The sequence below is a fragment of the Marmota monax genome, unplaced genomic scaffold (genome assembly GCF_021218885.2).
Source record: "Marmota monax isolate L192 unplaced genomic scaffold, Marmota_monax_Labrador192_F-V1.1 WCK01_AAM20220418_F8-fsc00078, whole genome shotgun sequence".
NCBI lineage: Eukaryota > Metazoa > Chordata > Mammalia > Rodentia > Sciuridae > Marmota > Marmota monax.
The window spans coordinates 972,367-1,000,138 of record NW_026694865.1 but is presented as its reverse complement, the minus strand read 5'-3'; the positions used below and the strand labels follow the sequence as shown (position 1 = coordinate 1,000,138).

General features: G+C 33.8%; 1 protein-coding gene across 5 annotated transcripts in view; it reads left to right on the top strand.

Annotated features, from left to right (window-relative positions):
* The window catches only part of Lrrc49 (leucine rich repeat containing 49), a 153,360-nt gene that overhangs the window by 90,714 nt on the left and 34,874 nt on the right, over positions 1–27,772 (top strand). For all 5 annotated transcript variants that reach the window (XM_046426600.2, XM_046426599.2, XM_046426598.2 and 2 more), the window contains 2 exons: positions 6,347–6,430; positions 10,312–10,475. In XM_046426600.2, the coding sequence (XP_046282556.1) occupies positions 6,347–6,430; positions 10,312–10,475 (248 nt within the window). The remainder of the gene's footprint in view (positions 1–6,346; positions 6,431–10,311; positions 10,476–27,772) is intronic.

Genomic DNA, 27,772 nt, shown 5'->3' with positions numbered 1-27,772 from the left:
TGCTTACATACATACTTATATGCGTATATACACATTCTTACATGTGTACATGCATGGACACCCTAAATGGTATTGAAGAGCAAAGCAACTCTTAAGTCTGCCCAAGAAACAGGAAAATTACCAAAGGGGAATATATCTGTGGAGAACAAAGGTATGCAAAATGCAAAGGGGTGCTGAGAGAATATAGCAACTGATGGAAGTTGAATATGGCTAAGAGTTGAGTGTACATGCGGAGAATAGTGGGAGGCATGCCCACTACAGGCAAGGGATAGGGCATTTTATATCATTATATAGTTTATATTTTTTGTCTTAATCATAATAGGAAGAAACCCTCGAAGAGTTTGAGGTAGGTAAAATAGTTTGCCTTTTAAAAATACTGTCCAGCTGGGTAGCAGCCTGAAGGATGAATTTGGGAGGATGGGATGTGTGATAAGAAGCAAGAGATTAGTCAGGGTAAGAGATTCTAGGCATTTGATCCAGCGGAATAATAAGAAATAAGATGATGCTATCTATTAAGGCTTCAAATTCTATCTTCCTTTAGTTATTTCTTCTAGGAAGAAGGGGGCTTTGTCTACTAATAATAGAATAAAGGTTAATAAGATAAAAGTAAAGCCTATGAGAGCTGAATAAATAAGTTTGAATCCAGGCCCATCTAGACCAGGGGTTGACAAACTTCATCTATAAAAGATATAATGGTTAATTTGAATTGTCAACTTGATTGAATTAAAAGGCTTCTGGGTGTGTCAATGAGGATGTGTCTAGGAATGATTGGCATGTGGGATACCAACTGAAGTGGAGACCCTCCTCCCTAAGCATGGGCAGCACCATCCCATAGGATGATGGCTTGGATTGAATAAAAGTAGGAAGAATCAGCAGATGCAAGCTCAGTTCTTATTGAATGAGTTCTTGATTGTTGCTGTGATGGTCTGAGGATATCAGACTCCTGCTTCTTCATTCTTTCAAAGTGGACTCTGCTAGTGATTCTCCAAGGAATTTCCAAAAGCCTTAGGGCTTGGACTAGGGTAGCACCATTGATCCCTCTTGTTCTGGGGCTTTAGTCTCTTGCACTGCTACAGCTACTGGTTCTTCCAGCTCTCCAGCCTGCAGACGGTGATTATGGACTATCCAGCTTCTGGTCACATAAGCCAACCTAATAAGTCCCCTTTTTATAATTATACTTCTTGTTGACTCTGTTCCTCTAGAGAACCCTGACTAATACAAAGGATTTGAAGGTAAATATTTCAGGCTTTGTGAGCTAATACAGTCTCTGTTGAAAGTACTTAACTTTCCCATTGCAGTGTAAAAGGAGACATGAACAATACATAATTTAATGAGCATGACTTTATTCAAATAAAGTTTTATTTACAAAAACAATTAGCAGGATGGATTTGACCTGTGGACTAGAATTTTTCAATCCTTGATCTAGAGCACTGAATAAATTGCTAGACCATTAGAGAGGTAATTTTGGTAATAATAGAGTAGCCGAGGATTAAGGTGAACTAATCTGTTTTTAATCACGAAAGAAAAAATATAAACTCTCCAAATTATGACAATCAATATTATAAAAAATATAAACTCAATTATTAAAAGTTGGTTTTAAGTATTTAAGGAATTGATCACTAGGAGGCAGCATTAGTTCACTAAAAGCAATCCATGCAAAACAATTAGTTTCCTATTTTAAACTTTTAAAATTGATATAGTATCTAGACATATTTATGAGTACATTATAAGGCATACATATAATGTGATGATCAAATCAGGGTCATTATTAATATACCCTTTCAGAGAAGTGTTGCTGATTGTGTTTTGATATTTAAGCAAAGTATTTGGAAAAGTCTTTTTTGACATCATTTTGAATAAGTTGTATGACAACATGGTTAAGTTGACAATTTTTCAAGTTTATCTACAAAACATGAAGGAATGGATTGGTGCCAGCCTTTAGAAAATCTGTACTGACATGCGATGAGGGGTTTTCCTCTTGCCTGTTTTATTCAACATTTTTGTTAAGGTCAATATAAGAAAATTTTAATGTTACTCTATTAAAGTGTGTAAGTGACAGAAACTGAAGATGTTAGAGATCCTCTTATATTGTTTGATCAAATGAGAATCCAAAAGTAACCCAATAGTCTAGGATAGGGCTTGGCAAATTATAGCCTACAGGCCAGATTTGTTCTGCATCCTGCTTTTGTTTAACTGTTAAGTAGTTTTTATACTTTTAAAACATTGTTTTTGTTTTTTTAAGGGAGAACAGAGAACAATGTAAGATAGAAATCTTAGATAGCCCAGAAAACCTAAAATATTTACCATCAGACCCTTTACAGAAAAAGTTTACTGACCCCTCATCTAGAAAAATAAACAGAATTTAATAAAATTTTTTTAAAAAGATAAATTGAAAATATTGAGCATTAACCTCATACTAACAATCTGACAGAACAATTTTCAGCACAAATGCAGGGTTGTGGAGAATGAGATTTAGCAGTTGTATGAAAATAATGCATTAGAATTGATAAGCTCAACCTGAGTTAATTACAAGATATGATTGTTAAAAGCTAATGTTGCTTAAAATAATGTTCATTTATAGAAATAAAGAAATTAGGAAATGAAGACAGTCATTCCATTTTTTTCTTCAATAGTCAGATTACAGCTGAACTATTAGTTTTAGAGAGGAGAGAGAGAGAGAGAGAGAGAGAGAGAGAGAAAGGGAGATTGATTCAGACAGTCTGAGGAGTAGAACAAGGGTCATTATACAGAAAATTCTGAGAAGTCAAATTTTCTTCCTTTAATTTCTAAGGCAGCATTTTCGGAATGCAGGCACAATTCTCACAATTCTGAAAGAGAAACAATGTCAAACTTTTTACCTCAAATGCACATTTAAATGACTTAATATGAACATGTTTACAGTTTACTCACCCCCCCCCCCCAAGAAAAATGGAATAACTCATTTCAGGCAAAAGTAAGTTTCTTCTTTTGGTAGACATTACTAACACTCACTGATGGTTTGGTTCTCTTCCTTTTTTTTTTTTTTTTTTTTTTGGTACTGGGGATTGAACTCGGGCACTCAACCACTGAACCACATCCCGGCCCTATTTTGTATTTTATTTAGAGATAGGGTCTCACTTAGCACCTAAGTTCCTTAACACCTCGCTTTTGCTGAGGCTGGCTTTGAACTTGTGATCCTCCTGTCTCAGCCACCCGAGCTGCTGGGATTATAGGCATGCGCCACCGAGCTCTCCTTATCTTTTTGACATGTGGAAATGTGGTATTTCTACACCCTTTTGAAGTTATGTGTTGCTGTGTAACTTGCTTTGGCTAATGAAACATGAGCAGAAGTACTATATCTCATTTTCAGGCAGAAGCATTTGAAAGCCTGTGCAAGATTCTCTGTGCTTTCTTCCTGTGGTCATTATGGAAATATATGTTGGGTTGAAGATATCATCAAAATAATAGTACCCAGGAACATTTAGCCACTACATTGAAGACATTTGCAGTAGTGTTTGCATGTTCAAAAATAAACATTTCTTATTATAATCTAATGTCAGTTTTAAACTTGTTACAGCAGCATAACCTATTGTGTTTGGGCTTTTCAATCTCCTGCTAGTATTTAACGGCTAATTCCTGGCCCAGTAGAAGTCAGGTGATGTGGCTCCTAATCCTTGCTTTAACACTACCTATGACCCTGGAAAAATCAGTTTTCTCTGCTAAAAGAAAAATAAGGCTATCTCTTCGAGACCAAAACACTGTGATTTTTAAATCTATTTCAATGTTTTATATATTCAAGGAAAACAACAGCAGTTATTCTAGAGTGTGTGGTTAAAAATGCATTGCCTCTTTATTTTAAAAATTCCACATAGTAAAGGACTACTATTTATTTTGGAGCAAAACTTCTCGTATACATTGTTTGAGAGCTGCAATAATCTGCTAGCAAAGTATAATCTAGGTTATCAAACACCTATTAAATCATTGTACTGCTTAATTATCTTGAAATTATTTCTATATTGGGTCTTCATGGTCAAACTAAAATAAGGAAAAAAGTAGGTTTTTTTTTTGTCCCAATCTTTTCCCTTTCTTTTGCTACATAAAGAGTATGGCTTTTGTCCCAGATACTGGAGTGGACTATTATCATGAAGGTGCCAGAATTTTACAGATTTTTTCCTTCTTACCAACAGATTTATAGCTTATCTTCATAATTAGAGGTTTATTTTTGTTTCTAAATTTAGTTATTCTATAATTATTTGAGCTGAAATGCAGCCATCAAATGTAAAAATTCCTTAAAACACTCAATATTTAAATTGATTGGTAAAAATCCAGTTTTCCAAGGTTTAGATTTCCTTTTTAAAGCCCTACTGCCTTTAATAGAAGCTGAAATTCTTTTTGAAAATCTGATGAAATCATCTCTTAAGTATGTGTAGTACGTGATCCATACAGTTTCCAGTACTGCTTGAAATTGGCTCTTTGAATAACCAATCTGTTTCTAGTTCACATTTTATAGATGAGTCAACACTGAACATCAATATATTTTTTTTATCTTTTAAGAAGTTTGTTCTAAAATAGGTTATACTCTATAGGTACCAAATTAGTATTTATTTAATAAAAGAATTTAATATAATCATTAAACCAGCTATTTTGTGATGCTAGGAATCAGAGTTCTGCATTTTTTATTTAGTTTATTTCTCCTCATTACCTCTATTTAGTTTTTTAAGTTAATAAGAATTATCTCCCATTTTGAGAAAAAGCACTTGAAATTTGTCAAAAATCACATTAAATTTCCATTCCCTTTAAAACAACTAAATCAGTGGGCTAGGATGTGGCTCAAGCGGTAGCGTGCTCCCTGGCATGCGCGGGGCGCTGAGTTTGATCCTCAACACACATAAAAATAAAATAAAGATACTGTGTCCACCTAAAATAACTAAAAAATAAATATTTAAAAAAATAAAATAACTAAATCATATGGTAGATTTCTAATGAATTCTAATCTCACTTTTTTCATCTCTAAAATTAATTTTAAAAAAATTAAATATAAATTTATTATAAAAATACACTACAATTATCATTTCTAGCAAGACATGGCTTCTGGTTCTTATCCAGATGTTGTCACTAGCTGTGTTACCTCATATAAGTTACTAACTTCTTAGAGCATAGTATCCTCATTTCTAAAATTAGAATCTTTTAGTGGATTCTTTTCTAGTTTTCTTTTTTTAACTCTGTGATAATTAATGTTTGTGCATGTTTTAAGTGTATTTCTTTATCTATTTTAAGTCTTTGTTTTCAGGGACAAATATAATGGCCCACCTTGTAGAATATATTTTCATGTCTTCTTTGACCTTCCTTAATATACATTGGTGAGGACAAGCTAGATTTTGCTTTGGCACCAACTTCTCTAACCTCATTGGGCTAAATCAATAAGTTTATTTCAGGCTCTTAATAGTCTGCCATGGTATGTAGTCTGGGATCTGTGCTTTTTGTTTTTGTCTTTGGAGGGCTCAGTTTTCAAAGTACCCACTATCTAGAGCTTTGCTTTATTTACTAGAGTAGAGGTTAGAGAGAAAACAGCCTCATTATACTGCCTTTGAAAACTTCCACCTAGAAGTAAATATATGTCACTTTTGTTTATATAACATTGGCCAAAGCAAGTCATATGGCCATAGTTTCCTATTTCTGAGTGTATTTTCAAGGTTATCTTGAAGGAAGAAATTGTTTCCTCAAATTGGGACATCTTTTTCACTACCTATAAATCTTATGGTAATGAAAAGTAAAAAGTTAAGTGGTTGTAACTTATTAAAATTTGACATTCTTCAGGGGGAAAAGGTAAATCTGTATAACTAGGTTACAACTTTACAAAATGTACTCATTGTAAAAAATTAAAAGCTATACATAGAAATTGTGAGAGTATTGAAGTTATGACTGGTTTTTTAAAAAAATTTTGTGAACTGAAGTAATATACTTCATAGTCTTTATTTTTTCCAACTTTATTGAGGTATGACTGACAAAATTTCAAAGAAAATTTATACAAAGAAAAGGTCTCCCCCTTTCTTTACTTTTTTGTTTGTTTATATTAATTACCTAGGTTCATCTCAACTGCAGAGTTTGAAATAGAGTTAAGAATGTTGTGTTTTTAGCATAAATAAATAAATAATTTTTTTAAGAAGAATTTTTTTTAAGACTTAGGAGGAAAGAAGAAAAGGAAGAAAGACATACTGACTTTTTCTTTGAGGGCATATTTCCTGTTAGCAAGTAATGTACTCCTTAAGAAGAAAACTCAGACTTTCAAGACCAAAGATATTTAGCATTAAAAAATGGTTACATACATCATAATATCTTTGGCAAAACTTTTTTTTTCTTTTTTTAGGAAGAAGAAAGGCGTATGGCATCTGTAGTAGCCAAGAAGGAGGAAGAGAAGAAGCGGGAAAGTCATAAACAATCTTTGCTTAAGGTATTTTTTCCGCTGCCTGAATCCATGAGTGCGTACACTGAAGCTAGCTAGCTAATCTATTGGAATATTGGTTTCTAAACTTTAAATTTTGCATTACTAAATACTCCTATAACTTTTATAAGTTACTATCTATAAATAAACTTGTACTTAGGAAATGTAATATAATAAACATTATAAAACAAATGCAAAAGCTGGAACTTGAGAGATGAAAATAAATATAATAGAATTTGTAGTATTTGTTTTTATATCAGTGCATTACCTTGTGTATCCATCCCATGGCATGTGCAATTCACCTTGAATGGCACTGTAATAGACTGTCATCTTCACTGATAAATGTTACTGATACACACACACACACATTTATTTATTTATTTCATTTTTTAGTAATGGGGACTTAATCCATAAGCACTTTACAACTGAGACACATCCTAGCCCTTTTTATTTTTTGAGACAGGGTCTCTCTAAGTTGCTTGGGACCTCACTAAGTTGCTGAGGCTGGCCTTGAACTTGCAATCTTCCTGCCTCAGCTTCCTGAGTCTCTGAGATTACAGCCATGTACTGCCATGACTGGCTTACTGTATATATATATATATGTGTGTGTGTGTGTGTGTATATATATATATATATATATATAATTTTTTTCTTTAATAAGTTGTACTCCATGTATGTATACCTTTATTTTGTTTGTTTATTTTTATATGGTGCTGAAGATTGAACCCAGTGCCTAATGAGTTTTGGTACATGTTTCTGCCTTTTTACTGATTCAGCCAATGAAACTTATTCTTTCATATATTGGCATATTCCCAAGAGTTTGCCCCAAATACCCTAGTTTATAGGAAATAAAGCCATAGACAGTATTTTTAAAAATCTGTAAGAGCGAGATTTCTCATTGCCATGTTCATTTAGAAAAAGTAGTGTTCCCTGTCATGCAATTGCTTCCGCCAGATACATAAGTGAAAAAGTACATAGATGAATGAATGAAGAAAATACATGCATACATAAAATACAGAACACTCTTGTATGAGCTCTAGAGTATGGAAAGGAAGAATGAACAAAGAAATTCTATTGATTATTTAACTATAAGGCTTCCAGTTTCAGTAGAGTTTCCAGTTTCAGAAATCATACTTGACTTCACCTTTCAACCTAAAAAAAAATTTTGTTATGTACCCAATTCAGCTGCATCTTACCACCAGCATGTGGGAAAATGTGCCATTAAATTTTTAGCAAACATTTAAAAGAATATTTGGAAAGTTTTAATGAAAACTTTGGAAAATAGCTGATGTTTCTCTTAAAAGTCACTAAGTAGAACTCTTTAATTATGAAGATTAGTTAGCTCTTTTAATAATAGGAGAAGCATGAGGAATCAGTAGACCTAGGTTCTAGCCCTCATTCAGAATTGGAGTCATGATAAAACAGATATTTAGCCTTTTCTAAGGATTATTTTCATGTAATACTATATATTGATCATTAAGAAAATGGGATGGGTTGAGTAGGAAAAGATTATATAGACCTACATCTTCTGCCTTGTTTCTTTTCTTTCTATTATTATATCCTTGGAAATGAAGATAAATGGTATTTATGGCATATACCAGTGTGGTCTTACCTGGACTGTAAATAGACTCAAATGGAAAGAGTTGAATTTGGCACCTTCTAAAATATTTATCACTTTAACATAGACTTAGCAATTGATAACAATCTAGCAATTACCAAAATCTAGCAATTACAAACATAATTATAGCTAATATGCCAAATGCTTCAGTGATCTTTGAAAATTAACTATGCATTGGTTGCCACCTTTTGCCTTGGAGAATCTATAGCATTATCTAGCTTTTTTTTTGGTTTCTTTTTTTTCTTGCTCCGTATATATCTAGAGCCCTCTTGTGGCCTCCTAGCCAGACAGTGAACCCTGCCTGACCTCAGGATATACTCCTGTCATACATTCCTTTTTCCTGGCCCCAATAAAATTATCCATTCTCTTAGTCTACCTGGTATTGATTTGATTTTAATAGCCCAAGTAAAGGAAGCTTAACTTTTATGGGTATAAGAAAATGTTTGCATTTTCAGAGACTATCGTGTTACAAATTTGTTAACATATCCAATAGTGTAAAGTTATTTCAGTGCCTTTTTTCTAAGCTCTGTTATCTAAACCTCAGTAAGTATATTATTCTCTGCCAACCCCTGTCATACAGAAATCCAAATGCATGGGTCCAGTGACCTTGGTACTGAGTAAAAATAACAGCATTGCTTAGATTAAGAATTGAGTTGGCACAGTCATCAGTAAATAACTAAAATAGTATTCCTTTAGGTAAGATGCCTTTTTATTACAGATTAGGAAGATATTGTTTTTCCAGTAGAATAGCAGAATCCTACTTGCTTTACATAAGGAGAACATTTAAAAAATATCATTTAAAAAAGATATTTCAAAATTGTATACATAATAAGTGTTATCCATTAACTATACAAATTTGAAATATCAAATAATAGAGAAAAGAACCCATGCCTAAAACATTTTTAAATAGACAAACAGAAATTTTAAATGTTTAATTAATTATAAAGATAGTTAGCTCTTTTAATAATAGGAGAAGCATGAGGAATCAGTAGACCTAGGTTCTAGCCCTCATTCCATTTTTAATTTTTAATTAAGCCAGCCACATCACTTTTCATTCCTACAAAATGACACACACACACACACACACACACACACACACACTAGAATCTTAAAGAAATATAAAGAGGCACAACTAAAAATAATTATTCTATATGTATATAGGCACTGAGGAAATGGGCAGAGATTCTTTCTAAGAGGTGAAGAAGAACAATCGGTATCACATTCAGCTGACTTTTCATTGGACGGTTATATTCTTAGGAAAGAGGAAAGAGAACATATCTATTTTTGGCATTCTGATCTAATTGATAAACCATTTTAAAATGATAACATTTGATAGTAAAAAAAATAACTAGAATAAGAATTCTTTATTCCAGTTAATACAGACAACATTATAATCTATCATAATTTCCTTCAGTAACTTAGAACTGCTTTTCTCAACAGGGTTTCTGTGAGAAAATTGATCTCTAATGTCTCAAGGCAGTAGTTCTCAAAATGGGGTCTGTGAACTAGAAACTTAGCATGAAGTGGAAGCATGTTAGACACACAGACTCACAGGTCCTAGTCCAGAGACACTAAATCAGAATGGGGTGAGATTCAGCAATCTGATTGTAAAGCCCTTTAGGTGATTTGAGGCACTCTAAAGTTTAAGAACCACTACTGTAAAGCATCCATTGCATATAATGAATTAATTTCTTTCCTTGTCTTCTAGAATGGTACTAGATGTCTAGAAGAATTTCAGCCTAGCAAATTTCTTTTAGTAGTCCAAACAATATTTTTTTTTCATTTTCAGACACAACAGTTTATACTGTGAAACTTGGAACACTGATCAACCCCCTCCCCTCCCCACACACAAAGATTATTCCACCATATTTGTCCTAATTATTGGGTAGGAAAACTTTAATGCTTATTAGTCTTTCTTGCTATGTTTAAAGACAGAGGCATATACATTTTTGTCAAATCAAAATTTCAGATAGTAAATTTTCACTGTCCAGTGGTTATATGTTTATTTTTAATAAAATTCAGTTCCTACATACTAATTATATTTTGTATGTAATTTTTTTCTTGAGGATGATAGACTATTATTAATATATTTGAATATATAAGATAAATATAGGTGTCTTGAACTTTGTTCTAGAATGTGTATTGGGTAACTATGTTTAAGGGATAGTTTGTTTTCAAAAGTGTTGTAAGAAGGTGCAACAATATGCTCCTTGGATTCTCTTTTTAAAAATTTATATTGTGTAATTCTTGTCACAATTAAATTTTTTAATAGGAGAAGAAAAGGTTAACAATTAACAACGTAGCTCGAAAGTGGGACTTGCAACAACGAGTGGCCAATATCACTACAAACCCAGATAGAAAAGATTCTGACTCTCCTTCTCAGGACCCTTGTCAAAGTGATGGAAGCACCATTTCTGCGTTTCCAGAAGAAACAGGGTATGAAATTGTATTCTCTCAAGATACTAGTGTCGTTAGAGAATTGAATTTGGAGTGGAAATGGGGAAACTTTTCATGTGTAATTATTTTGAAAGAGTAGTTTTCATAAGAAAACTTACTGAAAGGGGACGTTTAAATTTGTACGATGGAAAAGTTAAAAATATAAATCTGACTCTAACATTTTCCTGATTTACCAGAATAAATAACTAACTAAATAAAATAAAAACCCTTTGGTTGTTTCCCATAGGAAAAATGTCTAGATTATTTAGGACATCCTATAAGGCACTCTGCCCACCTCACCTGTGTCATCCCTCACCATTAGCCACCTTCTGGGGCTGCAGCCTTGCTGACTTTCTCTTGGTCCATTTACTTCCTACCTCAGAACCTCTCTTATAGGAACAGTATTTTGCTGTCCAGATACTACTTCCTTGCCCCATTTCACTGATCCTGCCCTGACTCCAACATAGGTCTTGTTTGATCCTTATATTCTCCAAATACCTTCTCTAACTTTAGAGACTAGATCAGTTATTTCTTCCTTAGTACTTACTATAGCCACAATTAAATAACTAGTTGGTAATTAGTTAGTTCATATCAGTGATGTCAATACAAACTTCATAAGAAAAGGAAATCTTGATTTTCTTGTTGTATCCCTAGCAGAAAGCACAAAATCTTACTCCTTAACAAGTATTAGTAAGCAAATTAGCATAAAATCTGAGTATTTACTCCAGCTGTGGCCTGTATGTTCCGTTTCTTCTAGTGGCTCCACACCTCTTTCTTGTATCATAGAATGAGCAGTTCTAACTACATTGTCTGGACTCTATATATTTAATTTACTCTCAAGAAAGCATATTAGAATCGAGTAAATGAGGGGGACATAAAGTGTGTGTGTGTGTGTGTGTGTGTGTGTGTGCGCGCTCGCGCGCACGCGCATATTTTTATGGTGTATATATAACTTAAATATATATACATAATTTAACAGTAAAACTAAAAATAAAAGATAGAATACATTTAAGTTTTAATTTAGTGAAGTACATTTGTTTTATTACCTTAACCAAATGTTGAAACACATTTCAAACTAAATATAATATGGTTTTCATTTCAGAGTTTTAGTGAGACTTCTTAAAGCCATTCACATACAAAGAATGTACCAAAGGAAATAATTTTGGAGGCATTAAAATAATGTTTTACAAATTTTCTGGAGTGAGAGTCTACCATATTTTTACACAAATTTTCTAAATTTTAATTATAGGATTATCATATTAATCAATGTATTTCCTCCAGCTCAGTAGGGAAACCACATGTAAGAGCTGTGTCAGCTAAAAAAATAAGGCTGAAATTAAAAAAGAAATTCTGATTGATGATTTATGTAATATACCACTCTAAATAGGCCTCGAGCTATTTTTAACACCATTTAAATATCAAAATATAATTTTACTGAATTAGAACTGTAACATTTTATAATGTTAAATGTTGTAGCATCAGATTTTAGATTTATAAAATAATACACATCAGTACTATTTCTGATTTTTTTTTTAAATATTTATTTATTTTTGTTTTCGGCGGACACAACATCTTTGTTTGTATGTGGTGCTGAGGATCGAACCCGGGCTGCATGCATGCCAGGCGAGTGCGCTACCACTTGAGCCACATCCCCAGCCCCCTATTTCTGATTTTTTAAATGTTTTTTCTACTTAAGGTTTTCCAGTTCTGCATTTATTCAAGTAATATTGCCATGTGTTATCCTAAAATTTTAATAAGATTTTTGAAAGTTCTTTAATACACTGAATTTATTTTTATAGTATTGGTAGTTAGATGGGGGTCTAATCTGATTTATTTTAATTAGCTAGTCAATTTTCTAGTAGTCTTTCTTAATTTAATGTTTTTAATGACAATACCGTCTTTATGTTAAATACATATATGAATATATTTGTGTACTGCCTATTTCATTCTATTAATGTACTTATCTGTTTTGATGCCAATATCAGATTCTTTTTATAGTAGTTTTGCAGTAAATATTAATAACTAATAGGGGAAGTTCTTTTTAATTTTCAATTCTCACACATCTGCTCTTCCATGTAAACTTTAACAATCATTTAATCTAAATATAAATGTTGAGAATCTTATTTTAAATATATTGATTTATTAATTTCAGAATAATTAACCTTGTTACAATGATAGCATACTTTAAGAAATATGGAATGTCTCCATTTTTTCATGGTCTAGTTGATATTCAGAGGGAGCTAAGTGACAAAATATTGAAATGTTAAAGGAAAATTCAGAAGAACTAAATCAGGTTAGAGATGCTGAAATCATAGCAACTACAGTCTGAATTGTTGAGTGAGTTTGATCGGGAAGCACATAGTAACCTGGGATAACAGTAGAGAAGACAATGTCTGATAAAGAGCAAGGAGGTAAGGGACTGAGGACGAGAAATAAAAAGCCTCAGTGGGGATGACAAAAGGATAAAAATGATGGGTCTGGGGCCACAAGAAGGCAGACTAGAAGAAAGCTGTATTTATTATTGCTCCATGACCCAGGATTCAAGCAGCAGGAATACTGCTTCTCTGCCAGGGGGGTGAAAAAAGGGATTTCACTAAAACTCAATATTGAGCAGTCTGAGTGCCTTAGAGACTAGAAATTTGGGGTACATTAAACCAAGAAGAAAGACAACATTGGAGCCAAGCTACTAGCAGTAGCAGTAGCATTAGCACAGAGGAGGGAAAGTGCTGAGAAATACAAAGGATAGACTTAGTGTGGAAAATCCTGAGATCTGAGGGGCAGTCTGCCCTAGGCTGATCCAGAGACTATACTGCACATTATACTAGTACATGAAAGATGCCTCATTGTTGAGATGGGCAAAAGGTGCGACTTATGTAGTTGAGGGGGAGAAACAAAGAATGTCCACGCACTTCTGTCCTAGTCAATGCTTTATTCACTCAAATCACCAAATACAATTTCACTCCATAGGTTCTTAATCAAGAAAATGACAATTCTTAATGCTAGGCACTGCAATAGACAATCAATTCACAGCAAACAATTCTAGATTAATTCTAAGCACTGCAAACACACTTAATCATGACAGACTAATGACAGATGTTCCCTCTACAAGTTCAAGTATCAGTTCAAAAGTCTCAAGCCTTAGATGCACGCTCACTCAGACCTCGGTGATCCGGTCAGTAACCAAGGCAGGCTTTGGGGTGGAGCTTAATGCAGGTTGAGGAGAGGGTAGTAGGGGGAAATTGTGGCTCTTACCAGGGTCAAGATGTGGCTGTAGGAAAATGCAGAGGATTAGCAAACGCTGATAAATGTTGAGATGTCAGTCCTGGTCCTCATCAGGCTCTCAGTCTGAGGGCATCATTGTTAGCTAAATGTCTGTTCATTTGCTCCATTATTTATACTAAATTTTGGGGCTTTTGACCCCTCTTTCAGTCCTTATCAGCTACCACTGGGTCTCTCCAATGTTGCGTCATTTACCTTGGGGTTAAAACATCTGGTCTGGTGGTCCCCACCCTGATCTTTTCGCCTTTCCCTCTTATCTGGCAAGGACAGCCTGCCAGAGACTTCACTCTAGAGTTTATCAGGGTGGGGGGGAAGTGATTTGTTTGTGCCTGAGGGCCGTACTGGAGGGCTCCGTTAAGTGTGCCTGGTTAGATTGCCGGTTTCAAACTGGAGTTTTAAAAATGGAGTTGCTTAGGCTCAGGCCTAAGGCCATCTTCACACTCATGTTTCCCAATTGTCCCCTGAGAGACAGGAGCCATACTGAGGTGACCTCACCAAGGCTTTGGGAACTGGGAGATCTGAACTGTTTCCTTTACATGGTCCTGCTGGGCACCTGCCACATGATCTAGGCTGTACCTAAGAAAATGAGAGTTAAACAGGCTTGGAGAGTATTTTACTCAGGGTAACACAAGTCAGAAAGGCCAAGGGGAGCCCGACTTTATACCCACTTTGAGTCTGGCAGCTTGCAGAAGCAGTTGAAGCAGGTTGGAAATTTGAATGGGAGCTGTGACTACACTCAGGGATTAAGCCCGGGAAGCCTGGAAAGGCAGTATCTGTGGGCAACAGAAGCCATAAAGGATTGGCTCCCCTGCTTCACAAGTGAAACCCAGAGAATCTCCTAGGATACAGCTCCCAGTGGAGACTGGCAACTGCCAGGCTCTAGAGGTATGTTGATTTAATATCTCTGGAGCCATCACCACCCAACAAAGCATCTGGGGTCTGACTAGACCTAAGCCCCAACTTCTTCAGGAGCTCCACCTATGGGATTCCTCTCACAGAACTCTGTAGCAGCCCCACCCTGGGACTGCATCCATCAGGTTGTTGCAGACCAAACCCAGCTGAAAGTATTTCCCATCCCACCCTGCCTCATGCTACTAACCAGGGAAGCTGAGAATTTTTTAACTCCACCTGGAAACTTAATGAGCAACATTAAAAAAACCACAGCCCCTACTCTCGTGTTCAGTACCTATCTCAAGAAGAAACAGAAAGAAAGATAGTTGAGCAGACAGTAAACATATATTTTCATCGACTATTTTGACAACCTCAATGGAAATGATTCCTTAATTTTTCATCAAGGATGTCTTTCTCTCCCTCTCTCCCCACCTCTCTCCTGTGTGTATGTGTGCCTGTGCACTCTCTCTCAGTGGCTCATGAACATTTATAATATACATATTTGTTTCTTTTTTCTCATTTATAGCATTTTTGGAAGGTAGTCATTTTTCTTTGTCTTTGAGGGTTAGTAGTTTTGATTAGTATTTTTGTCTATTTCCCTTGTTTCTTTTCTTTTACTAACAGCCAAATTCTATTGTTCACTCTTTCATTAATTTTTTATTTCTATTTTCTCTCCTCCTCCCTCATGACCATAACATCCTATATCACTTCTGCATTATCCCTGTTAATCTTTTGAAATTGCAAACTCTTTTCTACCCACCTTTCTGTTATTCTTCCCTTTTCATTAACTCTGTTATTAACATCTCTAAGCAATAACTAGCTTATATAATGCCTGCTAATGCTGTAGGAACTATTAATGCTATAGAAGTCATAGATGACACAGGTTGTTTGAGTTTATGCCAGACATAATACATGATAACTTTCTGTTTTTACTGATGGGAATTGCTGACCATATCATTTGTTTATTGTGACATTGTAGATGTCATATTAGGAACTACATATTTAGTTTAATGCTATATATTCTTTGCATTGTTTGTTATTGTTTGTCTCCCCCTAATCTGTGAGGTACTGGAAACCTACAGGGATACTATAAGTTCATAGGGTAGAAACTCTACTGCTTCAGATTTGTCCTGATAAATGGGTAGACACACAAACAACATGAAAAAGCAAGGAGAACCATCACAATGCAAGTATCCTCAATATAGACTCCATTGACACACAATGGAGAAAATGTCAGAGAAGGAATTTAGAACAGTTCATAATTAAACTGTTATATGAAGTAAAAGATGATGTAAGGAATGAAATCAGAGAGAAAATAGAAGGAATGAAAGATCATTTCAATAAGGAGATAGAGATTCTGAAAAGAACCAAGAAGTACTCAAAATGAGAGTCAAAAAACAAATTAAAGGGGCTGGGATTGTGGCTCAGTGGTAGAATGCTCGCCTCACACGTGAGAGATCCTGGGTTCCATCCTCAGCAACATATAAAAATAAATAAACAAAACAAAGATATTGTGTCCATGTATAACTAAAAAAATATTTAAAAAAAAAAAACACAAGAATTCAATGGAACGCATTGCCAGTAGAATAGACCACTCAGAAGGGAGTTTGAGGCAATGAAGACAAAGTATATGATCCTGAAAATAAAGTTGATCATGGAGAAAGATATTAAGAGAAAATGAACAGAATTTTCAAGAAATATGAGACAATATGAAGGTGATTTTAAGAGGAAAATTCATGGCATTGAACTCATACAGTAAGGAATATAAAGATACCAAATAAAAATCTAACATTATATCACAAGACCCTAGAAAAAGAAGAACAAATCAACACCAAAATCAATAGAAGACAGGAAATAATTAAAATCAGAGAAGAAATCATAGAAATTGAAATTAAAGAAATAATACAAAAGATCCGCAATGCAAAAAGTTAGTTTTTTGAAAGCATAAACAAAATTAATATACCTTTAGCCAAACTAACCAAAAGAAAGAGGGAGAAACTCACATTATTAAATATTACCACAGACACTACTAAAATGGAAGCTAACCTGCAATAATGGGGTTTGAAGGAAGAATAGAAGTTCAGCAGATTAGACAAAAGGGAATGAAGGGCAAGGAGGAATACAGGAAAAAGAAAGACAGTGGAATGAATCTAATGTAACTTTCCTAAGTACATATATCAGTATGGCACAGTGACTCCCACCATCATGTACATCCACAAAAAATTAATTTTGAAAAAAAATTTAAAAATAATTGTGGGTAAATGGCAGAGAGATCATTAGAGGGAAGGGAACAGGGGGTGGTGAAAGAGAAGGGGAAGGAGAGATATTGGGGTTCTAATTAGAATTCGATATATTCCCTGCTTGTATAATTGTATCAAAATGGATTCTACTGTCATGAATAACTAAAAATAACCAATAAAAAATATAAAAATATGATGGTCATGTGTTCTAGGCTAGATTTAAGGAATTGAAGTGTAGGTTTATCAACAGATTGAGAGAAAATTTTATATTCCTACAACTGAAAAATGTAAATGACGTTGAACATGAAGAATATGAAATGAGAGGATTTATAATGAATGGGAATAGTGGAAATTTATGGTCAGAGTGAGTTGGTTTTTTGGGGGGTTTTTGGTGTTTTTTTTTTTGTTTTGTTTTGTTTCAATTCTGGGGATTGAACTTAGGGGGCATTGAGCTACAATCCCAAACCCGTTTTTTATTTTTCATTTTGAGACAGGGTCCAAGTTGCCCAGGATGACCTCAAACGTGGGATCCTCCTTCCTCAGCCCCTTGAGTTTCCTAGGGGAGATATATATATATATATATATATATATATATATATATATATATATATTTTTTTTTTTTTTTTTTTTTTTGGCTTGGAGAGCGATGGTTATTGGAGATTGAGGGATTGAACTCATGGCCACTCAACTGCTGAGCCACATCCCCAGCCCTGTTTTAGAGATAGGGTCTCACTGAGTTACTTAGCTCCTTGCCTTGCTGAGGCTGGCTTTGAACTCATGATCCTCCTGTCTCAGCCTCTGAGCTCCTGGGATTACAGGCGTGCACCACTGCACCCAGCCTGGGTTTTTGACGTTGAAAATTTTAAAGGTAGAATATAGCTAAACAATAACATTAAGAACAACATGGTGGGGGCTAGGGATGTGGCTCAAGCGGTAGCATGCTCGCCTGGCATACGTGCAGCCCAGGTTCGATCCTCAGCACCACATACAAACAAATATGTTGTGTCCGCCAAAAACTAAAGAATAAATATTTAAAAATTCTATCTCTCTCTCTCAAAGAACAACATGGTGGCCTTGGAAGTAGGTTATTGGAACAGTAAAAGTAGAGATCACTACAGGAGATCAACTGAAACACCCTTTATTGTAGACTGAAGTTACTGATGGTATAACTGGGTGTAGAAACAGGACCCCAAATATTTAACAAATAATCATCTCTATCTCCTGTTGTCTACCATGTATCCTTTGCTCTTGTTCAGGGATGCTCACTATTCAGGTTTTACCAGTGTTGACAGCTACAGTAAGTGCAGGAGTGTCTTTTTTATTAAATGGCTCTTCTATCTGAAAAAACTATCTCTGATAGGTGGATTTCAGACTACTAATGTTTCTTTCTTGACATTTGAACTTTTAGCTTTTGGCCAAAACTTATGTGACTCTCTAAAATGACTTAAAATTACAAAGTGTTCATTTTTATGGTCTCAAAAATAAGCAATCAAGAGAAAGATGAAATATCTATTAGTGAAAAATCCTTGTGCCTTTTAGTTATTGCCAAATTTTTCAGAATTTTTATTGGGAATTCTACAAAGTCAGAGGCTTTTACTCAAGAAGCACAGAGGAAGAATTTGAGAAAGTTTGAAAAAGTGATGTATAGGTTCAGTAGAAAGGAAGTAAGAAAGTATAGGGGAACTCAAGCTTGGAAGGGCATCTGATTGGTACCTTCTTGACCAGGGACACAGAGAAGAAGCAATATCTCCCTGGCAAAAAAAAAAAAAGAAAAAAGAAAAACCACCAATGTCATCATATTCTTCACCTTCTTCCAAGTCCCACACTTTTGTCTTTCCCCTCTCCCTTAGAAGAAGAAATAGAAAGCTCACATAGAATGTTTGAGCAAGAATGACAAAGGGAGGAAAAGAAATGAACTTATCTTTATTATTTAAGTAGCAAAGAATCCTTAGGAAAGGGATCTACAATTTCTGGCAAAAGATTTATTTTCAATAAATATAAGTTCAAAGTGCCATGGCAACACTATTACGCACTCTTGGTCTGACCCATTTTTAATGACCTAAGAACTAGAAATTCAAGACATTTATATATGAAGGTGGAAAAATAAAACTTTAGGGATAGATACTAAATAATTCATACAGACTTTAATGTAAGATCAGTTATTTATAACTTGTGGTAGTTGTAGACTTTTGTTCAGTTTAATTGTGGTTATCTGAGTCCTGTAAAATCTCTTACATATAAAAGTTTGGAGCTTGAATTTATCTCAGCCAGGGACTTTTAACCAAAATATCTGTGTTGGTATTTAAATATTAAGTCATTTTACTTGACCTCCCAATAGCATTTAATATAGGTGACTGTTCATTGTTGAGACTCTTTTCTTCATCCTTCTTGATACCATATTCAACTGATTTTCCTTTTATCTTTGTGGCTACTCATTTTTTAAATTTTTTTTTAGTTGTTGATGGACCTTTATTTAATTAATTTACTTATTCATATGTGGTGCTGAGAATCTAACCCAGTACCTCATACATGCTCAGCAAGTGCTCTACCACTGAGCTACCACTCCACCCTGACTACTCGTTTTTTAAAGGTTTATTTTACTGACTCCTTTTCTATCAAGTCTTTAAATTATTTGATGCTATTTTTTAATTTATGAGTTTTAGATGTAACACTTTTGCTATAATAGATGAAGATTCAGCTCAGCTCTTTTTCCTCCCCAAACTATATATCTATAGTTCATTTACTTGTATCTTTCATAATATATAATTAAATCTCTATTTTTGTAACACTTTTGCTATAATAGATGAAGATTCAGCTCAGCTCTTTTTCCTCCCCAAACTATATATCTATAGTTCATTTACTTGTATCTTTCATAATATATAATTAAATCTCTATTTTTGTTCCATATAATCCACTACTCTTCTTTTACTTCTCCTCTCTCTTTGTACATTACAACTTCTATTGCTATTATTTTTCTAATTTCACTCGTGCTTTCCTCTTTAACCTGTTGTCTTTTTAACAGTATGGAGTTTAATTTCCAAATATTTCTGCTATTTGTGAATTTTCCATATTTCTGCAATTACTGTTTCCTAGTTTTATTCCATTGTGGTCAGGGAAGATATTTTTATTAGTTTAATCCTTTTAAAATTTACTGGTACTTATTTTATGGCTTGACATATGGTCTGTCCTGGAGAAAATTTCATGTACTAAGAAGATTGTACATTATCTTGTTGGATAGAGTGTTAATGTATGTCTGTTAGATTTACTTAGTTCCTGGTGTTCTTCAAGTCCTCTGTTTATGTTGATCTTCTGTCCGTTATTGAAAGTAGAGTAGTAAAGTCTTTAACTTTTGTTATAGAAATATTTCTCCCTTCATTTCTCTCTGGTTTTGTTTCATATAATTTAAGGATCAGGTATGTATGTTTGTAGTTGCTATACCTTCCTTATGGATTGACCCTTTTTTCAATATAAAATTGGTTTTTAGAAAGATTTTTATATACAATCTATTTTGTATGATGTCAGTGCCCACCACAGCTCTCTTTTAGCTGCTATTTGCATGAAATATTTACTTCCATCCTTTCAATTTTAACATATTTATTTATTTAATCTTGTAGACAACATATACTTAGATCTTTTTAAAAACTGTACTCTGCGAATCTCTGATTTTTAATTAGAAAAATTTAATCTTATCAAGTCTTAAGAGTCAAGGACTTATTTATACCATTTTCCTATTTGTTCTCTGTTGTTTTTTTGTCTGTTCCTCAATTCCTGTATAACTTTCTTCATTTATATTTAATTTTTTGTGTACTGTTTTTATTCCCTTCTCATTTATCTTATTGTATTTTTGTAAATTTTTTTCTTACTTGTTACCATGGAGATTACAGTTAGCCTCTTAATGTGTAACAATCTAATTTCAATTAATACCAATTTAGTTGAAGTCATATATAAAAACTTTGCTTCTGGATATATCCTCCCCTTTATGTTGTTATCTTTATAATTACATCTTTAAGTGTATGTATGTTGACATGCATTTAAAATTTTTATATGCATTTGCCTTTTAAATCATAAAGAAAAAAAGAGGAATTATCAACCAAAGATACAGTAATACTGGCCTTAATATTTATATAAATAATTATATTTCCTGATTTTTAAAAAATTTCTTCATATGACTTTCATTTACTATCAAGTGTCCTTTAAATTTAGCCTGAAGGACTCCTTTAACAGTTCTTATAGAACAGGTCTCCAGGTATGAACTTGCTCAGCTTTTGTTTATCAGAAAGTATCTTTATTTCTTTCTTATTTTCAAAGTTCAGTTTTGTCAGATATAAAACTCTAGGTTAACTTTTTTTTTTCATTCAGCACTTTAAATATATCTTCCTACTGCCTATAGCCTTCATGATCTCTAATGAGAAATCATTTAATACTTATTGAGGATCCCTTGGGTATGATAAGTCACCTCTCTCACTGCTTCAAGATTTTCTCTTCATCTTATATTTTAACAGTTTTATTATAGTGTGTCTCGGTGTGGATCTCTTTGAGTTTTTCCTAGTTGGGACTCATTGAACCTCTTGAATGTGTTGGTATATGTCTTTCACCAAATTTGGGAAGTTTTCTAGCCAGTATTTCTTCTTCAAATATTCTTTCTGCCCTTTTTTTCACTTCTGACCTTCCTAAACTTCCCTTATGTTTGTATTGGTATGTTGAGTTATCCCACAGTTGTTTAGATCTCTGTTTACTTATAGTTGTTCTTTTGTCCTCCCAGCTTCTCAATTTCAATTGTTCTACCTTTAAGTTCACTGATTCTTTTATTTTTCTTTTTTACCTGCTCAAATCTGCTGTTGAATCTCTCTAGAAAGCTTTTTATTTCAATAAGCACCTACAAGTCTGTAGCCTTCTGCAGGGCCAGGGTCTTCTCAGGTCTTTTCTGGGCATGTGTCCAGCACTAGTCATGCAAGTTGCCTTCTAGATACCCTGAGATACTTAGGGGCAAAACCCTAATCCTCCCCCAATATCTCCTTTCATTCTGCCTATTGCTTGCTCCAACTTTTATCCCTTGCTCCATGTGGCAGCGGCTAATTCATTTTTACCTTTAAACACTTCTGAAAAAATGCTACCCAGAAGCCACCTCAACCCTAAGGAAGCCTCAATGCAAGTAAAACAAAGGCAAGCCCTTCAGCTATCCTTCAGGGAACCACCAGAAATGTGAAAACATTCTGTATTGCTTCCTCTGTTAACCATATGCCTGCACCAGGAATGTAGGATGTCATCTTCATGGACACCACCAAGCAGGAAAGGCAATATGGTAGCAAGGTATGTTAAAATGCCCCAGAACTGTCTTATTGAAATTGAGCAGGTTTTTTTTCTTCATTAAGTATTGCCCCTGGTTATTGTAATTTCTATACTTCAGAATTCTGAAAAAAACAAAGTTGATTTGGAAATTTTTGCTAGGATATTTGTTGTTATTGTGGAGGGATGGAGTTTGGAGTTCCCTACTATACTATATCTGCATCCTTTTTAGGATTCTAATATTTCTATATTCCATGAGCTATACTTTTACATTTCAAGATTAATTTCACTTATATCTATCCTATAATCATAAAAATTTGTCAAATGGTAGCATTTAAAAACTGAAAAGTCATTAATAGAGTTTAAGTTTCTGTGTTTTATCTATTTTTTACTGCAGAGTTAAGCAGTATACTATGATTATATCTCCTTTTCTACTTCCTAAATCATTTAGGGAAAAAAGTGTAAAGTTCAAATGACCTCTATATTACACTTCAAAAGTTGCCCCAACACTTGTCCTTTTTTAGTTTGCTTTATATTTGAGCTGTGGCTTTCTTACAAAGATTGCTTTATTCTGGAGTTTCTGATTATCTTTTTTCAAAAAATTGAAAAATAAATTTACTACTTGTACTCTCCTAGTTTCTTTTTTATTTGTTCTTTTTAGATATACATGACAGTAGAGTGTACTTTGACATATTATACATATATGTATAAATATACATATGATTTATTCTAATTAGGTTCCCATTCTTGCAGTTGCATATGATGTGGAATTTTACCGGTTATGTAGTCATATATGAACATAGAAAAGTTATGTCTGATTCATTCTTCTGTCTTTCCTATTCCCATCCCCCCTCCCTTTCCTTCATTCCCCTTCATCCAATCCAATGAACTTCTTTCTCCACGCACCTTATTGTGTTTTAGCATCCACATATCAGAGAGAACATTCAGCTTTGGGTTTTCTTATTTGGCTGTTGAATAGAATCTACTCTTTTTGAAGTCTGTTGTTTCCTTTTGGATCATTCTTTATAGTTTATTATTTTATAACATATTATTAGAAACTGTTGATATTTTTTCTGGTATTATGTTTTTTTTTTTCTCATGTTCTCGAGTACCTCTGTTCTTTCATAGGACAGAAATGGTAGAGTTCCTCAGATTTTGGGCCTTTCCTGGGCTTTCTTATTATTCTCTGATTTTCCCCAAAGTTATACACTCCTTTGACTTTAAATAACGTTTATATGCTGAAAATACCATAACATATATTTTTCCTTTATATTTTACCTTTAGATTATGTACATACAAAAAATTCTTGACTAAATTAATGTTCTAAAAATGTTCTCTCGTTTTATCTTCCTAAAGATTTAAAATTTGGCCTTTCCAAAGTCTTTATTACACCTGGAATTTATTTTTATTTTTGAGATTAAGGTCTGATTTCCTACCACCACCACCATGGGAATAGCCAGTTACCCTAGTGGCATTTATCAAGTATTCTTCTCTTTTTCCACTGCTCTGTAATGCCACTCTGAGTGTTTTCTTGTCAGTGAGAGAGGTAGTTGGGAGTGGTCTTTTACAGATCTTCAATTAATGCCCCTGTGCCTCCCATCCTCTATCATATTTACTCTTCTTCCTTTTCCACAGTTCATTCAAGCAGTTTGACTGCTGTCTTTGTTCTTATCTCCATTGCATATTCAAGGCCATCAGTTTTTCCCCCTCTTCATCATTTACTAGTCTTTATGTTCCAGCTCTCATAAATTTGCTGAAATCTCCTGCTACCTCCCCTGATGTGCTTCTTGTAGTGAGTTTATATCTTTTCAATTACTTCCCCATTCTTTAATAGGTTTTTAAACACATTTGCTGTGTCAATCTGCTCTTTTATATAGAAGTGCAAAGTAAAGAGTTTTAAATGTTAGAAGTTATAGTAATACATTTTCTGTAAGTCTTTAAAAAATTTAATTAAAATATATTTTTTGAAGATGATGCGAGTCTTACTCTTTTTGAGGGTGGAAGACTACTCTAGAGAGCCATGAAGTCTCTTCCTTAGTGTTTCAATTTGTTTTTTAATACTGCATGAAATTTTCCATTTTAAGTAATCATTTTTAGTCTTTAGTATTTTGTAATGCCAAAGAAGTGGCTAATTCTTGTGTTACAGTGTCTGTGACCTTTGGCTTATGGGTGTGTAACTAAATGCCTGGCAACAAATGTCCATGAAAACATTATAGACACATTAAGGGAAGAAATTCTTTAAAACTTTGCTATATCCCATTAATGATTTTACTGTTCACTATACTTTGGATAGCTCTACAGTGAAATGACAGATGGCAGGTTTCTTTTGCCTGGCAGAAATTGGAAAATACTGGTGTAATGTTTTCTTTGCTTACATTGGATGTGTGCAGTGAAACTGGTTTATTTTTGGTCATTTCCTGTCTATGAACACTGGTATTTTAGCCAACACTACTATAATAAAATATAATGCATAAAATGAATTTCCACACCTATGAATGTTGTAATAGAAATTCATAAAATAAGTTATTATAGGAATCAGCACCACTTATTCACTAGGAAAAGAATCTTCCGAAAGATTTTAAGTATTTCTTTTCTAGCCTGTTATAAAAAGCCTAAAGGTTAAAAAAAATACTAAACCTCTGAAATGCTGTCTTTTTTTCCATCTAGACATTTAGTAGTATGTTTTACATTTAGCTTGCCTTTTGGGAACTCATTACTTTATTGCTTTAAGTTAAGCATCCTGTCTTTTCTTAGGGTCACCCACTAATTGAGAAGGAATACAGTATTTTTCTAATTCATTCTTATATAAAGATCAAGTCAAATAGATGAACATTTGGACTTGAAATTAACCACTAAAAATCTTGAAGATTATTCCTATTTGATGTCTCACTGTCCGCTATATTTTACATATGAAGAAACTGAAACTCAATGAAATTGAAAAGCCTAACCATCAAATCATCTAAAATTTGAATGAAGGCCTGATTTTTTTGCCAGTGCCATTTCTACTACACTGTATCATTTTTTTTCTGTTATACTCTTATAAGGACTAGTTGACACTATTGCACTTGTATTCTTACAGTGCAGTAGTGTCAACTAGCTTCTCTCTGCTCTATCAGCCACACAGTTGATCAACTTATCTATCTGAAGTGGATCCTTGAAGGTCCATTTCATCTTATTTCCTTCGTCTTTGTATTCCCAGCACCAGTACTTAGATCCATGCATGGTGCTTTGAAGTTGCTTAAAAACATGCATTGAAAGGTCTTATTACATTTTTATTTTAAAACATTTTCTGTTCCTGAACCCTACAAGATAAAATCAGACTTTTCAACTTTATCTCCAGCTACTACTCGCCTGTATATTTCAGTATTCTAGTCCCGTGTTTCAGTGTTCCAGCCATACTTAAATTGTGCTTACATGAATATGTTACATATAATCAGACTTCTATGTCTTTCTTCATTATGCCCCTCTCCTCCTACTTCTGATGAAATTCTACTATTCATCACTCAAGAATCAGTTTAAATGCTACTTCCTTTTGAAACCTGATTTCTCCCCTCTAGAAGAATTAGTCATTTCTTACTGTATTTCTATAGCATATGGTTTAAATATTCATTATATGACAATAAGCACATTATATTACACATAATATATATATTTCTCTTCCTTTTCATCCCCCATCCAGAATGGGAGCTCCTTGAGAGCAAATATATCTTGATTTATTTTTAAATCTCCAGGGCCTAGCACAATATCTGACACATAATAAGCTCTCCACAAAAACCTATTGATTTAATGAAATGTTGAGGTCATTTCAATTGAGAAATTATGTCTCCTGTGCTTATTGGGTTGATTGCAGGGTAGGATTAGGGAATTTATATTTCTGTAACCACAGCCCAATAAAAGTGAGCAGTAAGTTTAATATATCCAAAAATTTGCACATGATCTCTATACTGATTGCCCTTATCAATAGACATAATTTAGTGGCCTATGCCAGAATTCTTAGCACAATGTCTTGTATATAGTGAACATCTTCAGATGTTCAATAAATTAATGAGTGAATGAATTAATGAATTAATATATACATATCTATGACTAAAAAGATATCTACTGTACATACAAGGAAAACTGGATGGACAACCTCCAACATAAAAACATTGTTTAAAAACTCACTAAGTTTTATTTGTTTGTTTGTTTAGTTTTGTTTCTATGCTGGGGATTGAACCCAGCATGCTAGACATCTCGTATGATAGACACACAGTGTCCTCTACTTCTGAGCTACATCCCCAATCGTCTAAGTCTTTTCTAGGGAAGTCAGGACATATCTCCCAAGAGGAGCAAATTTATTAATATTGGCCAGGGTTTGAGGCTAAAGTCAAAGACTTCACACAGAAAATAACTGAAATGGGTTAACAGATGCTACATGTCCTATTGAAAAGGATGATTTAGTCTGTAGCCCAGCAAATTTATATTTGTTTTTGCCAAATATCCATGTGAGATCTATATAAGTTGGAGAAAACTTTCTTCTGCTTTTATTACCATATTACTGTTTTGATGATTGTAGACAATTTTTATTTCACTTCTTTCTCAGCAGTTTCTTTGGTCATTGTTTACACAAAATAACTAATCCCTTTCTAATGATAGACTTTTTATTTTGGAGTCTCTTTTTAAAAATTTTACTCACACAAAGAAAATAAAGACATTTTCAAATATATAAGACATCATTTCCCAAAGGATTTATTCATATTTTTTATATAACTCTAGTGACCCATCATTTTCCCATTAAAACTAAACTTCTTTTGCTGGTTAAGCTTCTTTTTCTGTGGTCATAAGGCATCCCTATGCCAATTAGTTTTTTCTCCCCCTTCACCTTCTTTCTTCATTATATATCTTTGCCAAACCTGAGACAACCTACTTGCTAATAATACCCTTTTTCTGTGCCTATATCACTGATTTTACCCCATTCGTGAAACCATAGCTATGGTAGGAACATCCTTCTTAAAATTCAATAGATTCTTATAAAGTTTTTCTCACTTTATTAATTCATTATAGAAATATGTATCAAGAAAGTATGTGCTAGGAACTGTGGTTGGCTCCACCATAGCAAATGTGGCAAAATTCAAGCCTTCAAGGATCACAATGTTTAGTAAGAGAAATAGACAAGTCAACAGATAATTGCAATGCAGTGCAGTAAGTGCTACAGAAGAGTATGCACTCTTCATCAAGTCTTCTTTATTTTAGTGGCAGTGAAATGCTCAAACTGACATCTTTTGTCCTATTCCAGTAATGCTTATATGCTCTACCTAGCTCCAAGTATTGCCCAAAGTACAAAAAAATGGAACTGATCCTTGTCTTATTTTTGTGCTATCAGCCTTTACCTTTCTAAGACTATCATCTGAGACTGTTCATATACTAGTGCTCATTGAATATTTGGATATTGTCTCTCTTCAGCCTTAAATCTGGTAGAAATTAAGCCTTTTCATATTTTCTTGATTGCATATTCACTTAGAATATACTGACATTACTACTTTGGTTGTTACTGAATAAACAACATGAAAAAGGTTAAGTAGTACTGTCAAAATAAGTATGATAAACCAATAGAGTAATAAT